Source organism: Aulonocara stuartgranti (assembly GCF_965226115.1).
Source record: "Aulonocara stuartgranti genome assembly, chromosome: 4".
Lineage (NCBI taxonomy): Eukaryota > Metazoa > Chordata > Actinopteri > Cichliformes > Cichlidae > Aulonocara > Aulonocara stuartgranti.
This window is the reverse complement of record NC_138942.1, coordinates 19357559-19375138: the sequence shown is the minus strand read 5'-3', so window position 1 is coordinate 19375138 and position 17580 is coordinate 19357559. Positions and strand designations below refer to the sequence as shown.

Here is a 17580-nt window from a genome sequence, read left to right as displayed (position 1 = left end):
ACAACAACTGGCTGCATTAAGCAAAAATAATATAAATGACTAAATAGAAACAAGTAAAATTATAGACAGTTGGATTGAAATATGTAATGATCAATTCAAACAAACCAGCAGGTTTTGGTGCCTTGCCAATTTTAGAACTTGAACTGCTTTAGCATCATGTTCTTAGCTAAGAACCAAAGTCATTGACATCTGTCAGTCTGGGACTGTGTGTTCTAGACATAACAGATTTACTCAACTGAAAATAGAGTTGTAACAATACATTACATTTAAAACAGATTGTCTATTTACTGCTGATACCTTGAATGGCTCAAAACAACTCCTTATCCCCCTACCCAACCCTGTTGCTGGTCACGTGCTCTATAATGTTGTACTGTGGACATTTGTGTGCTTTTCTGTGCAGAGGAGTTTTTTTTGTTTCCTGTTCTCATGCTGTCCTCCTGTAGCCCAGCATGAGTAGAGGTCTCTTTTTTTCCTCTTGTACCTTTCCCGCTGTAGTGTACATTTCAGTGTTTTTTTTCTGTAATGTAACCGTTCTCTGACTTGTATCCCCATGTGATGTCTGTGTTGTATGTGTAAGGTCGGGGGCGGGTTCATTCCACTGCAGGGCAACCTGCCACTGCATGTGGCGAATAAACTTTGAACTTGAACATAATATATTCAAGAATATGCAAATAATTGTTACTTAAAAGGGAGTAATATGTCTGCCTGTCAGTCAGAAGACAGATCAGCTCCAAAGATTTAATCTTCAACTTCAAAGTACTGTACTACAAGAACTTGTAGAGTTTCTGTCCCCAATTCTTTTTTTTATTGTATATGTGGCCTCTTGAAAGCATAATATATCTTCCCACTGCTTCACTGATGACATCCAGTTGCCAGTCAAACTGAAAAGCAGAGATCCACAGGAGCCTGTGCTGTGGATGAAGATCAGGCTCCTCAGTTTTAGTCAAAGATGTTTATGGTATAATTGACTGGTAGAAGTGTCCAACTGTATGTCACCCCTAAAGAATCTCTTCTGAAACTCTGAGTTATATGATTTTTTATTGTCATGCTCCTGCACAAAATCTGGGCATGATTTTTGTTCTAACTCCTGCAAAAGGGACTGTAAAAAGTCATTCTTGCTTTATCACTTCCTACCTGGATTACTGTACTTTACTTTAGTATTGAACAAAAACTTACAGAACCTCTAATTTAGTATAGAACAATCATCTGTGTGTTGCCTGAAGTTCATATTGAATGAGCTAGCACTTTTGTGTCTGTCTTAGCTGCTTCACATCATATCAAAAATTAATTTGATGTAGAGATCTCTTCTAGCATCCTTCTACAGTGATGGTCTGGTGACTGGCCTTGTTTTCTGGTTTCCTTTCTTTTAGGTAATTAGTGGGTGGAGCTCACACCCACACCTGAGCAGGCCAGGATCAGGTGCACAATAAAGCAGATTTGCCAGAGCATTTGGTGGTTCCTCTCCTTTGTATGCTTGGCTATGAAAGCATTTAGTTTTTGTGTTTTGCACATGCTCACTCTTGCATCCTCTGTGCATTCAGCCATTGCATGTAAGCTACTTTTAGTTTCTTTATGTTATTTCACTGAATCATGTAACAGCCTATCTTATTGTTTGTACTAGAATAATTAAGTCTTCATTATTAGCAAATTAGGCAGTGAATAGAGTGACAAAGGAGTACAAATCTCACAAGAAGTACTACTACTATTATAACTATGATAAACAGCATTTTATTTTTTCTGTCTTGCACCTACAGTCATGATAATTTCATTGTCATGGTAATGACTAAAATCTCTCCTATTTTCATATTTATTTCTAAGAAAGCATGGAAACAAAATTGAATTTTAAATTGATTTCAAAAAGCATTTTTGCTGAAATATAGAAATGTTTGAAATGATGTGAGGTACAAAATGTAAAACAGACTTAAACTTGTATTTAATTAATTTCTGGCTCAAATCAAACATTATAATGTGGTTTAAATTTGTGTGGACTCTAAACATGTTGAGAAAATGATTAATTCTGAGTTCTTCCAGTGAGGAGGAGTTAATGCAAAACAGAAATGTCTTTCATGTGTACTTATCTAACAGCAGAAAGGATGACAGAGAGCAGTGGACTCACACTTTAACAATATGGACTTCAGGGCAGGACTGCTGCTTTTAACTGTGTTCTTGGCAGGTGAAGATTTTTCACTTACAGATATAAATATTTTGCTGCAGTAGGACCTCCTGTTATTGTAAATGACCACTTTTCTTTGTTCTTTCTTTAATCCAACAGGTGTTGAAAGTCAGACTATAACACAGTCTGAATCAGTGGTTAAAAGGCCAGCAGATTCCCACAGACTGACCTGTACAGGCTCCAACATTGCTTTCAGTAGCAGGTGGATGGCCTGGATCAGACAGGCTCCTGGAAAAGGACTGGAGTGGATTGCAATCATCGAATATGACAGTGATAACATCTTTTATTCTCAGTCAGTTCAGGGCAGGTTTACCATCTCCAGAGACAACAGCAAAGAGCAGCTGTATCTGCAGATGAACAGCCTGAAGACTGAAGACACTGCTGTTTATTATTGTGCTCGAGAGCCACAGTGACTGGAGCTGGTTGAATGGCTGTACAAAATCCACCATAATGTATGTTTGTTAAAAATACAACTTAAGACTATTCTCTCACATCTCAGAGACAATGCTTGAATGATTTTGTTGTTAAAATCATTGCCAGGAAGAGAAACAACCACAAATTTTAGTATTCTGAACAAAAAGTAGTGCTTATTAGAACATTGGAGGACAGTCAGTGTCACATCTGTCCATGACTTTTGAATTAGGCTATTTTGTCTATTTTAAGAAAAGAAAAAACAAAAGCAAATGAGAAACCCTGATTCTTATGATCATTTCTTAACTTTGATCACTCTTTAGCCTTCAGTTACTCCTTGTGTCATTAATTCATACTGTCCAGTATTCCCCTTCTTTTAATACCAAGTCACATCCTCCTTAACCCTTCAGTCATACTGCAAGCTGCACCTATACTAATGTGCAAAATGTCTTCATCTGTATCATTTCAGGAGGTGAGGGTGAGGAAGAGAAACTGAGCTTTGAATATCTGCTTATTCACTGTCAACTAAACTCTGTGTCTGTTTCAGCTGCTTGTGATCACACTGAATCTTCTGTTATCAAAATTATTAAAACCATTTGTATAGAATGAAGAAATATAACTGTTTATATTAAACCATATTCACTAAATAGGTTTGTTTTTATAACACAAATGTAGGTTTTGACTGATAGGGTATGAGACAAACACACAACTCATCCTGCCCTGTATTTTTCTTTGTTAATGCCGGCGCACATCCTTCTGATTCCCCCCATTCTGCAAATTGTCACCATCACAAAAGTGCAAATTATCTTCATTTTTGGTATCTTTTTGCTGGGAGGAAGAGAAGAAGCTAAATGTATTATTCCCGACTGTGAACAACAAGTTTTATTGGGAAAATGCGTTAAATTTCTTTAATTCATGTTAAAAGGACCTTTCTGAGAAAGTGCAGTAGGCTACGAAAATGTATCTAAAGAACGTTAGAAACAGCTGAGAACCAAAGTCATTGACATCTGTCAGTCTGAGAATGGTTACGAAGCCATTTCTCAGGCTTTGGGACTCCAGGGAACCACATTCAGAGCCATTATCCAAAAATGGAGAAAAGTTGTATATTGTGTTATGTAGACTCCCAGGAGTGGTCAGCAAAAAATGACTCATTCAGAAGATCACAAAAGATTCCAGAACAACATCTAAAGACTGCACGTCCAACTTGTGTCAGGTATGGCCCTTATTCATCATTCAACAATGAGAAATAGTCTCTGCAAAAGTGACATCCATTGGAGAGTTACAATTAAGTAATCATTTAAAAACTGGATTTTGTATTTACATGGGTTTTCTTTGTCTTATATTAAAATTTGCTTCAGATTCAGAAACATGTAATTAAGACAAACACCAAATAACAATAATAATAAATTACGAAGGGGCAAATAGTTTAACATATGTATCCTCACTTCAATTTAACGGACAGCTCATGAAACAACTGTAGCTTTAATGTGCTAGTTGTGACCACAGTGATTCAAACCATCAACAGATGCAAACCCAGTAGCATCACGTCTAAAAATATATCAACATTAACAGTTTGATTGTTTATATTTCTTGGATCTGGAAAAACAATCACAAATTAACAATTAACTCAGTACATATAGTACTATATAGTCAACATTAGCCACCTTGGATTCTATCAGGATTCTTACCAGTCCAGTGCTCACAATTATAAAAAAAGAAAAACATTAGGCTGAATGGCGTTTGTATTTTCCCTTACCAATCTCTGGGAGGGTTCTCGCTGAGTGCTACCAGATTCCTCTAACATCCAAAGACATGCTAAAGGTTATAAGTGACCATGTGAGTCCCATGACAGACTGGCAGCCTGTCCAGTGTGTGCCCCGGTTCTGATCTCATATTCATTTATTTGTTATTTACTTAGTTAGTTATTTAAGGAAAATAAATAAATATCTCAAAATGCTTTGCATAGGACAATATAACTCTGTTCTAGATCTAACAGATTTACTAAATTGAAAACTGCAACAATACATTACATTCAAAACAAATTATCTATATACTGCTGACACCTTAAATGGATCAAAATATAATATATTCAAGAATATGCAAATGATAGTTACTTAAAAGGCAGTAATATGTCTACGATGTCTGTGTGTTAGTCAGAAGACAGATCAGCTCCAAAGATTTCCTCTTCAACATCAGTCATGTTAGCTCTGATACTGCTGCTGGCTGCTGGATCATGTGAGGAGCTTTTAGTGAATTCACTCGTATAAATATATTAGAAATGCTTAGTTATCAGATGGAGATAATGTTAATTTCTGTTTCCACAGGTGTGTACAGTATTGATCTCATCCAGCCAGAATCAAGGTCTGTGCAGCCTGGACAGACTTTGACCATCACCTGCCAGGTTTCTGGTTATTCTATGACTGATAACAGCTATGCAACAGGTTGGATCAGACAGCGTGAAGGTAAAGCAATGGATTGGATTTCTCATCAGTGGGGTACTAGTGGTCTTCGCCAAAATGATGCTTTAAAGAACAAGTTCAGCTACAGCAGAGACACTTCTGCCAGAACAGCAACAATAACAGGACAGAATCTGCAGACCGAGGATACAGCTGTTTATTACTGTGTGCGTGTTAGTGACACAGTGATCCAAAACACCAAGAGACCTGAACAAATACTCACAAACATGCACGACATACATGGTGTAAATTTGAATATCAACAACGAAATGAAAACAAAAAATGACATGAATTAACACTCATTGCTCACTTCTTCCTTAACACACAACTCCCAAGTATATGCATTTGATTAAGTTTAACACACAGCAGATTTATTCTTACTTCCAGTTATTAACAAATTCACACGTTGGAAGACTTTGTTGCAGTATTTTGTAAACCACAGGTTTTGTCCCTCTCAAGCTGCACTGTTAAAAAAAACATCTTAAAAAAACAGTAATATTACGGCAGCTGGGGCGCCAAAATACTTCCGTAAAATAACAGAAAATAACTTTCTCATAAAAATACAGTTACAGTGGGGCAAAAAAGTATTTAGTCAGCCACCGATTGTGCAAGTTCCCCCACCTAAAATGATGACAGAGGTCAGTAATTTGCACCAGAGGTACACTTCAACTGTGAGAGACAGAATGTGTCTCTCACAGTTGTAAATTCTTTACAATTGTAAAGAATTTATTCGTAAATCAGGGTGGAAAATAAGTATTTGGTCAATAACAAAAATACAACTCAATACTTTGTAACATAACCTTTGTTGGCAATAACAGAGGTCAAACGTTTACTATAGGTCTTTACCAGGTTTGCACACACAGTAGCTGGTATTTTGGCCCATTCCTCCTGCAGATCTTCTCGAGAGCAGTGATGTTTTGGGGCTGTCGCCGAGCAACACGGACTTTCAACTCCCGCCACAGATTTTCTATGGGGTTGAGGTCTGGAGACTGGCTAGGCCACTCCAGGACTTTCAAATGCTTCTTACGGAGCCACTCCTTTGTTGCCCGGGCGGTGTGTTTTGGATCATTGTCATGTTGGAAGACCCAGCCTCGTTTCATCTTCAAAGTTCTCACTGATGGAAGGAGGTTTCGGCATAAAATCTCACGATACATGGCCCCATTCATTCTGTCCTTAACACGGATCAGTCGTCCTGTCCCCTTGGCAGAAAAACAGCCCCATAGCATGATGTTTCCACCCCCATGCTTGACAGTAGGTATGGTGTTCTTGGGATGCAACTCAGTATTCTTCGTCCTCCAAACACGACGAGTTGAGTTTATACCAAAAAGTTCTACTTTGGTTTCATCTGACCACATGACATTCTCCCAATCCTCTGCTGTATCATCCATGTGCTCTCTGGCAAACTTCAGACGGGCCTGGACATGCACTGGCTTCAGCAGCGGAACATGTCTGGCACTGCGGGATTTGATTCCCTGCCGTTGTAGTGTGTTACTGATGGTGACCTTTGTTACTTTGGTCCCAGCTCTCTGCAGGTCATTCACCAGGTCCCCCCGTGTGGTTCTGGGATCTTTGCTCACCGTTCTCATGATCATTTTGACCCCACGGGATGAGATCTTGCGTGGAGCCCCAGATCGTGGGAGATTATCAGTGGTCTTGTATGTCTTCCATTTTCTGATGATTGCTCCCACAGTTGATTTTTTTCACACCAAGCTGCTTGCCTATTGTAGATTCACTCTTCCCAGTCTGGTGCAGGTCTACAACACTTTTCCTGGTGTCCTTCGAAAGCTCTTTGGTCTTGGCCATGGTGGAGTTTGGAGTCTGACTGTTTGAGGCTGTGGACAGGTGTCTTTTATACAGATGATGAGTTCAAACAGGTGCCATTCATACAGGTAACGAGTGGGGGACAGAAAAGCGTCTTACAGAAGACGTTACAGGTCTGTGAGAGCCAGAGATTTTCCTTGTTTGAGGTGACCAAATACTTATTTTCCACCCTAATTTACGAATAAATTCTTTACAAATCCTACCATGTGAATTCATGGATTTTTTTTTCACATTCTGTCTCTCACAGTTGAAGTGTACCTCTGGTGCAAATTACTGACCTCTGTCATCATTTTAAGTGGGGGAACTTGCACAATCGGTGGCTGACTAAATACTTTTTTGCCCCACTGTATATATATATGTAGTACAATGAAAGAAAATCTAAATGCTCCAGTTCAACTACAGTGCAGCCCCTTCAATCACAAAAGCTCAAAAAATAAACTGCATACGGATTTTTTTTACTGCTCTTTAAAGTGAAATACGCCTACAAAGAGGCATACAAAGAAACATTTGCTATTACTTTTTACTTTGACTAAAGAACAAAAAAAACACCAATCATATTTCTTTTTTTCTTATTTCATACACTGTAGAAACTGGACTGAAGGCATGACTTGGCATCCATGTTTATCTACCTCTACAGTGGTACAGATATTGATCCACTCACAACACAGAGTTGGATTGATGTCTTCTTGCAAGATTAAAATTCTACTCCAAAAAATAAATAAATAAATAAATAAATACAAAACTAAACAAAAACAACAAGAAAATTAACCCAACCTTTTATTTAGCAGGCTAATGTAGCTACCACCTCCCACATTAATAAAGAAGATTTAATATAAAGTAATCTTAAAGTAAGCATCAACTTACACTCGGGTCACAAGTACAAACAGCCACTAATATTGAAAAAAAATGCCACGGTCTTTACTGTTTTTAATGTGGATGCTGCTGAATAAATTAGCTAGGGCTAAAAATTTATAAGGGTAACAAAGTGCGTTGCTAAATCAGCAAAGCACATTTCGTATTTTGTATTTTGCAGTTGTATAGTTAAGTGGCAAACTGTTTTGTTCTTACCTTTTCCTTGATCTGCAGTTCCAGTTGCCAAAGTGTTCCTGGGTCTGATATCGCAAAGACTGCCCCACTCCAGTCGAACTCCGTGTAGCTACTTGACTCGTTGAAGCTACCCGGGTGTTAGCTGGTCTAAAAAGTTCCCTCATCTCACTTTCCACCATGCTGTGGGTAACACTGGGTGCAGTTGAGCCCGTCCCATCTCGATCAAGTGACCAGGACAACGATGTGACCGTTTCAGGAGATGATAAAATATTTCTTAACAACCCGACAGCTTGCTGAAGAACTCGAGTTTCTTCTCCCCCCTCCATGCTGTCAGACACTTGAAAGTGACCCGCGCATGCTTCTCAGCCAATCACAGCGGTACAGACACCCAGCCTTCCATTTCCATTAAACTCCTTCCGTTTCCACTATACTCTTTCATTCACATACATTATTATCTTGCATACATATATTTTCTTCAGATATGTATGCATTCTCTTCTTACATACATATATTATTTGTAAGATTAAACGCATTTTGAAGGCATGTAAATGAGAGCAAAATGTAGGAATGCATAAATGAAAATGCATGTATGTTAGAGTGCAAATGTGTAAATATGTAGATTAAAATACATGTATAAGAGAGCATAATATTGCAATGTGTGTGTTAAATATGTGTAAACATGAGAATAAAAATATCTAAATATAAAAATTAAAATAAAACTATATGAGAGTGAAAGTATACGTGTGTGAAAGAAGAATATATGTGTGCGAGAGTGAAAATATATGTACGTGAGAGTGAAAATATATGTGTGTGAGAGTGACAATACATGTGCATGAAAGAAGAATATATGTAGCTATGTGAGAGTGAAAGTATGAATTTTGGCTTGTACAGCCCCTCATAGAAAACCACGGCTCGCATCGTTCATTTCAAAGAGTTGGCTCTAAGAGCCGTTTCGTTTGCGACTGACACATCACTAGTTGGTGGGTTGTTGTGGTGGTGTGATATGCGGCTGGCAGCTTGGGAGCTGCAGCCAGTGTAAATAAATGGCTCAAAACACGGATCTGTGGTCCCGCCGTGCCTTATTCACGCCACAGACAGTTCTACATTTTCTGTAGTTATAAATTACTTAGGTTTATTTTTGGCTCTTTTCTTATCACTCTGGTTTTCTTCCAGGAGATTGCAGTCAGACTCTTAGTCTGAGTCTGAACCAATGCTAAAAAGGCCTGGACAAGCCCACAAACTGACCTGGACATATTGAGGCTGGTTCTGTCAGTACAGCTGGATCCAAAAAGCTGAAGAAGAAGCACAGAAGTGAGTTGCCTTCATTTCTGTCCTAAGCAGAAGACATAAATACTATTTCACATCCATCCAGATTCACTTCACCGCCTACAGAGACAATAACCAGATATATCTGCACGTAAACAGGCTGAATCTAGCTCTACAGTGACACAGAAAGCCACAGAGCTGCACAGAAAGCACAGCAGATGTCGCTGTTATCACTGATAGTAAGAATCCACATTGTAATACTTGTTTTAAAAACCTGTATATGGAATATATAATATAGGTATTTAGTATTTTCTAAATATATTTAAGAAATACTCAAATTAAATTAAAAATTAGAAATATACTTTAATAGTATATAAGTGAGGTGTTCATTTGGTTTATAGTCAGAATTAACAAATAAATAGAGTAAAGATTATAATTTTAAAGTCATTTTACAATTTTTCAAATGACAGAATATACATTTCATTCTTCCCTCTAATGCCAGTATAGGTTCCCTTGCAATACAGGGTTTTACAGACTTTGCTTTTTTGTATTATTGTTTGTCACTGTGATACACTGGCTGGGGGGCACTGTGATGTATAACCATACAAAAACATAAAGAAATACTGTACCTCATCCAATTTTATGATGTGTCTAACTAATTGAATATTTAGGTTAATAACCAGTTTAACGTCATTAGAGTTGATATCTATTTTGGTTGTGATTCAGCAATTTGATTTGTGAGCAGCACTTTATTAATGTAAAACTATATTTTTGTATTCTCCAAAAGTTGATTCTGTTCATCTGGGCGTAGCGTTTTGTGAGAGAAAAACATTTTGTCACTCATCCAAGTGGATATATCTATATATCTATATCTATCTAGATAGATAGATATCTAGATAGATAGATCGATAGAGAGAGAGATACTATTTTGCTTTCAACAACAGTTCCCTGTATAATTAAGTGAAGACATTTGGCACCTTAAAATTTAAAGAGAGCATGTCCTGAGTTCTGAATGTAATAAACATAGAAAGCCTTTCAAGATGTTGCTCTGTTGTTAAGGTTCTTAACAACACTTGAAATCAAAGTACCAAAAATGTTTTCAGTTAAATTCTTGAGGTTTTCTGCTGTTTCTCTGTTCTTATATTATGTGTTTATATTATGTTCCTATATTCCTATGACGATATATACAATTTTTTTCATCATCTAGAATATTTCAAACAACAAAAAGATATGTGTTTCCTTGGGTATCTCTAATAATGGATGGCAGCTATACAGGTGGCATAGGTTTTTTAACTGTGATATGTCACAGTGTATCTGGGGTGGCCACATTGATTCACACAGTTGCAAAAACCTCCTTAAGAAAGGCAAGGTCTTTGTGCTGTAAAGAGAATGTGTTTAGGTGATATATACTGTAAGGAGAGCCTTTATTTAAAAATAATTTACTTCTCTGAGAAAGCTAACTATATTAATATTACTATGTATGGGGAAAAAATATAATTAGAAAGTATATATTTTATATATAATCTGCAAGTTCAACCAAAAGGTTTATGTAAAGATAGGGTGTAGGGTGGAGTTTTTGTGTAGGATTTCATCACAGTGGAGTATTACAACCACAGTGATTCATCCTGTGACCAAAACCTCCTGTCATTGAGTCATTTAATATGAGGATATTCTAAATTTCAACAAAAAATATTTGCATTATTTCTGATTATCAAACTCGCACACATCCACTGTTTCACTAACATGAATCACTATGGTATAAATGAAAGTGTTACTGACTACATACAGTAAGAGCAGTAGTTAAGAGCAACTGCAAAATTTAGAAAAATGATTACTTTGGACAAAAAAGACCACTCATTTGTCCCTTTTTGTTTAAAACCTTTATTTGAACATTTACTTCCAAACTATACACACAGTTTTATGGTTAAATGCCTGAACATCCAAATGATTTTAATTACTTAGTTAATAACTGGTATTCAAAACATTATTTAATTAGGATTCACGATTTAAAATAAAATAAATTATAATATGAATAATTATAATAAATTATAATATTAAATTAAATTATTTTTAAAAAAGAGTTACTGAGAGGTCAAACACACCGCTACTTAAGAAAATGCCAGCATGCGTTGCGCATGGAAAATAGAAAAACTAAACAACGGGAGTTGAATAAAACACACCGTATGATTAATAAAAAACAATGTTAGTTGAAAAAACTGTGTTCCCTTAAGTTGCATTTAACAGTGCATTTAACCTCTCAAGACCATTGTAATATATAGACCACAGCAGCTTCATGAATCTTAGGCACAATCATACAAAGAAAAAAAATAACAATACACTATTCAGAGTTTGTATCAGCCAGAGGTTTTTGTATGACTGTGTGCAACAGTGTATCGGGCCACAGTGATATCTGGCAATACAAAAACCTGTCCTGAGCTAAAATTATGCAGAAAGGCACTGACCCTCATAAAATAAGAGACTGGTTTATTCCACCACATTTCTAGACCCAGAAGAAAGATTGCAGACTACATTACATCGTAATAAAGAATGTTTATAAAAAATATGCAATTTTTAAATTGTGATCTGAAATCAAAGGAAAACATACCTCCGCTCCTCTTGTTACACTTTTTACAAAGTGTAACAACAGGAGCAGCTCTTGGAGACTGCAATCTTATTATTATTATTATTATTATTATTATGCAAACATTATTTGGTCAGTCCTCATTCTTACTCAAAGGTCTTCAGATTTAGAACAGTTTATCATCTGCAATAAAAATGTTAACAACAAACCCTAGAGGTTTTTAAATCTCAGGTGAAATAATGGCTGAAAATGAACAAATCTGTGGACATTGATGTAAACCAGCCTGCTTTTGCTGTGGCTGGATAACACACTATTTCTAACATGCATGGCCATGTATTTTCTGTTATTAGTTATAGTAATTCTCTCTCGCTCTCTCTCTCTCTCTCTCTCTCTCTCTCTCTCTCTCTCTGTGTGTGTGAACTGACTCATTTAATCTTTGCTGTATTTTATTTTATTTTTTAACTCCAACTATAGAACAACAACAGCATTATTTCATCATGTAACATTGTATTTTGTGCTGTCCTTGATTAAATAAACTTAACTAAGTAATAGGGCTGCACAATTAATCGTTAGAAAATCGCGATCTCGATTCATACTTATGTCCGATCTCATTTCCAAATGACAACAATTAAAAAAAAAAAAAGACGACGACCACGATTGTACCGCATTTTGATCTGGGACGTAATCTGCATGAAAACAAGCGCTCACTCTTCCTGCTCAACAAATGACAAGGGCGGAGCCTTATACAACGTGATACAGATGCTGTGCCGTGTGATGCTAAAATTAGCAGGGAAAAAACAACGGAGGACACGTCAGGGATGACAAGAAAGTGACAGGAGAAAATCCGTCCCGGTCAACCACCCAAACATCAATAACGGGAACCTTATACAGCGCTTCCCTATACCCGTCGAACTCCCGCAGGCACAAAGAAATTACGGAGGCTATCACTTATCACCTGACCAAAGATATGGCTCCCATCAACACTGTGCAAAACGAGGGATTTAGGAAAATGATCAACACCCTAGACAAACGCTACACAGTGCCGTCCTGCAACTATTTTTCTATTGTTGCACTACCTGCTCTATACACGCAGTGTCAAGCAACGGTGGAGACGGAATTTCAAGCAGTACATTTTGCGGCAACAACAAAACGTGAGACATTTGTTGTTTTTATGTTTATTTATTGTTTTTGTGTTCAGTCTCAACTGTTACCAAGTTGATGTGCAGTTAATAAGTGCAATAAATATTTATACTGGAAAAGAGAATCGAGAGAGAATCGTGATCTCAATTCTAAGCCAAAAAAATCGTGATTCTCATTTTATGCAAAATCGTGCAGCCCTACTAAGTAATCAGCTCATCTACACCATGGCAGCAGTGATCAGTAAGATGCTTAGCTACAAAATGAACAGCCACAAGGAGCAGTTCCCTCCATGGAGGAAACTAGAAGCAAAGACCAAAGTAGAATGGAGGGAAGTTAGCCAACTATCCAAGTTGCAGAAAGGTGCGATGAAGAAGGTGCCTATGAACTACACCAAACTGTCCATAGGCCTTGGAAAATGCCATGTGACCAATATGTAGCCAGGTGAAAGGTCGGTATTATGGGACATGCCACTGGATAGCGCCGTTTCTTTTGGGGTACCTCTGAGAGCGCAACGGACGATGGGGATCTACAGAAACATTCACGGAAGTGCTAGCTTGCATTGGTGTAATGTGGGTGTGTAATGCCGTTTTTTGCTGCATGGTTTGTTTTAAACGCAACGTGTGGAACAGTTAAGGCACCAGGAGTTGCTGCAACTGACTTCGCCGTTCATCTCAGAGGGCTCTGTATTCCGTTTTTCTGCTGGATTAAGGCACTGTATGTATTTGAGTTCACACTTGTATTATAATATCTCTGTGGGTAAGAGGGAAAATGTACCTTTGTTAACTGTTTAATTTTGGCTCTGTATTTTAGCAGGAGCAACCACTACAGTTATTATTGCACTGCTAAGTTTGTTTTGTTTCTGGATGGGTTTATATCAGTCACAAATTGACGCTAGACATGTTTGAGTTCCAGACGCTGATAAAGTTGGGAAAATAACCTGCAGTAGCAGTGGGTTACCAGTGCACAAAGTTGTTACTGAATAAGAACTGTCTGTAACAATTTCATTTCTTTATTTTGACAACCTTTTTATTTTCTTCTGAGCACTTACTTTGTCATTCAGATTAAAAGAACCCCAAAGATAATCTGTGTTCTGGGCTGGTTAATTTAACCAGGCTAGAAATACATCAATAAAAGGAATTCCAATACATCTGTAACATGCATCGCTCTAATAGAATATTAGGGTCAACAGTATCAAACGCTGCACTGAGATCTAGGCGTACAAGCACAGAGATGAGTCCACTGTCAGAGACCATAAGATTACTTGTAAGCTTCACTTAAGCTGTTTCAGTGCTGTGAACTCTGAATACTGACTGAATCTCTTCAAATAAGCCATTCCTCTGCAGATGATCTGTTAGCTGTTTGACAACTGCACTTTCAGATAAAAATGAAGGTTAGAGATTGGCTATAATAAGCTAAAACAGCTGAGCCAAGAGATGGCTTTTTAAGTAAAGTTTAACTGTGTAACTACTGCCAGTTTGAAGGCCTGTGGTACATAGCTGATTATTAGAGATAGGTTGATCATATTTAATATTGAAGCATTAATTAATGGCAGGACTTCTTCAAGCAGCCTTGATGGAAGGAAGTCTAAAAAGAGAGGTTGATTGTTTGGAGGAAGTAATTACTGAAGTAAAATCAGAAAGATCAATTGGAGAAAAAAGTATCTAAATGAATATCAACAGTACTGAAGGTAGTTGTAGAGAATGTTACATCTGAGAGATGATTATGAGTCATTTTTTCACTAATGGTTAAAATTTTACTTGTGAAGAAATTCATGAAGTTATTACTAGTAAACATTAAAGCAATGGTTGGCTCAACAGTGCTCTGACTTTTTGTCAGCTTGCTAAAATGCTGAAGAGAAACCGAGGGTTGTTCTTATTTTCTTCAATCACTGATGATTAGTAAGATGTTCTAGCTTAACTAACATCATTTAACTTAACTTAAATGACTTCTGATTTGAGGCTTCCATTTTTTAGGAGCTACAATATCAGGAGGTAAATGCTGCATTGAGGCTGTCCTTTTTATCATCTGTAGCATCTGCAATAATTATTTTATCTGAGCTGAGCACTAAATCAGATGAGAAGTATGAAAAATCAGAGAGAAACTCTGTATAAGGCCCAGGTGGATGATAGATAATAACAAAAAGTACTGGTTTTTGAGTTTTCCAGGTAGGATGGACAAGGCTATGCATCAGGCTTTCAAATGAATTAAAACCCTGTCTGGGTATTTGGTTCAATAACAAACTGGTGTTTTGGAGTCTTCACACACCCCTGTACTCTGTGGCCTGCTGGAGCGGGGGGACTAGGAGGAGGAGTTGGCCGTCCGATTGGGGTCTGGAATGTGGGGCCTCCCTGCTGCTGCCAAGTCGGGGCAGTCTGCTTCTCTCCACCCCAGGGAAAAGGGTGACACCACCTGGGTCTGGGTGCAGTTTGCCCCTCCAGGGGCAAGGGTACCTAGACCTGAGGCTTAGAGTACGCTTGGGGAATGTGATTGTGTGTAAAGTGTCTCTTTATGTCTGTCTCCACGTTGGATGAGTGCTGAGTAATTGCATATGGGAGCATGAGGGTGGGAATTAGGGCTGGGCGATATGGCCTAAAATTCATATTGCGATATAATTTGAAGCATGTGCGGTAATGATATATATCGCGATATATTATTTTCTTCTGTATAACGTATTTTCCACACTAAAAGGCACACTTAAAGTCCTTTAATTTTCTCAAAAGTCGAGAGTGTGCCTTATGTATGAATTCTGGTTGTGCTTACTGACCTTGAACTGATTTTGGCGTGCAGAAATCCGTTAAAAAATGTTTTAGCACAACTTTGGTAAGCCGCACTGCTTGATGGATTGTCAGAGTATTACGGCTGCCGTAGTAATCTGGGTCCAAAACTCCGTCCAATTCAGGTCCCAAAGTCAAACGAACACTTAGAGTTAAAAAACGGTCTAAATTCTTTCATCTTTAATTAAATCATCAGCGTTGCTGCTTTACCAGGTGTAACAATTAAGTTTAATATCCAGGCATCCATGAAAACAGAATTTATTAAATTTAACGGAGTTCGAAGTTAGAAGAGAGTTAGCTTGCTAGTTTCCACCTAAACATTTCATACGATATTCTGACAGAGATTTTTGAAACTAATTAAAATGTACAGCTCTGCTATCACTTCCAACATAAATGAAGACAGAAAACTAAACAGCAGTGGGGTTTGCAGGGTTACTGAAGTTGGACTACCTGGTATATAATGTTGTGCTACGTGATTGCTAGCGACACAGCTATGTTAGCATGACATTAGCACAGTGAAGCTGGAGGATGAACGCTAACTTTTTTCCACTCGATAAAAGTTAACGTGAGGGATTCTGGTGGCCAGGGACAAATGCAATCGCATAGCAGGATGCAATACACGGGCCAAACTTCAGTCAGGAGAACAACTGATATTATTCATCCACAATACGAGGTTAGTTATTAATATACTGCAACAACATGGGAATAGAGCAGCTGCGAGAGAATTCAACATTAACCCTTTAAGACCTACCATAGAACCAAGTCCGCCAGAGCTTATATTATATTTTTACATGTTGTAGAGCCATTTTTGGGAGCATTTCAAGTTGCTATACATCAATACAACCATTACAGCCTAAATTTTAATAATATGCATGCATTAAGTGCATAGTAATTACATGAATTGCAAAAAAGTGCAATAAACTACAAAAGAATTTAAAATCGTTTTTGTTTGTTAACATATATTTCTAGTTAGAGAAATTTAAGAGGCTTATCCCTCAAAACTGTAAATACAAAAAAGTTGCACAAACTAGTTTCCCACCACAGGAAATTTATTTTGAGTGTCTTCATAGTTTTATTTTTGAAATACAGCAATTTTTATATTCCTTGGTCTCTCGTGTTCTGAGGGCCTCGGATGTCTGGAGTCTTGATCTCCTCCATACCTGCTTCATGCCCTGGTGGACGGGGCGTGGCTCCCCACACCCTCTAGCAGATCATTACATGAAGGAACCTTTTAAAAACAAGCACATTCATGCTCACAGGTGTACACACGGGTGCTCACACAAACAAACTACACCCTTTTTGGCTCCTACCTCAAAGCACACTGTGCACTGTCGATCTTACGTGCTCCACAACAATGTTTAATATTTAGTATTTACTGTTATATCCCCATAGATCATCATGATGTTGTTTATTATGTTGCTCTTTTTTTTTCTTCTGCTTGTTTTCTCTTTTTTCTTTCTCAACAGGTGATCCAGGTGATTGATATATGTATTTTTTTGTCTGCTTATTTTGTTGCTTTTTGTTTTTTCCCCATCCCTCTTCCCCGCTGTTTTTCTTTCCCTCTTTCTTTCCCCCAGTCAAGTCTGCCCCGTATTTAGCAAGTGAAAATAAAATAAAATAAACAATAAAAGGTGAATCAAAGAGACCATTACGGCAAGGCTGGGATGATCCATTTGGTAAAGTAAATCCGTTCGGCATCTTTCTTTGCCTTTAGACAATAATTCTGATGGCAAAAGAGTCAAACGGGACAGGCAGAAAAAAATAAATAAATAAACTGGTGTATAAGACTGGAAGAATAAAGAAAGGATATTTTGTTATACAAGTTGTCTTTTCTCAAATGTAGCATACAGATGGAAATTGAAACTAATACTCTAACATTAATATTCTAACATTTTAGAACTGCACAAAGTA

The 17580-nt window shown here is 37.5% G+C and overlaps 1 protein-coding gene across 11 annotated transcripts in view; it reads left to right on the top strand.

Annotated features, from left to right (window-relative positions):
- Positions 1-17580, top strand: part of LOC309705082 (uncharacterized protein) — a 143005-nt gene that overhangs the window by 69031 nt on the left and 56394 nt on the right. For 2 of the 11 annotated variants that reach the window (XM_082530653.1, XM_082530643.1), the window contains exon 2: positions 4909-5211. The exons of 5 other annotated variants lie outside the window; for them this stretch is intronic. In XM_082530653.1, coding sequence (XP_082386779.1) covers positions 4909-5211 — 303 coding nt within the window. Of the gene's footprint in view, positions 1-2087; positions 2174-2272; positions 2583-4746; positions 4820-4908; positions 5212-17580 lie in introns of those variants that run through there. 4 more of the 11 variants (XM_082530649.1, XM_082530652.1, XM_082530654.1 and 1 more) reach the window with 4 other exon arrangements.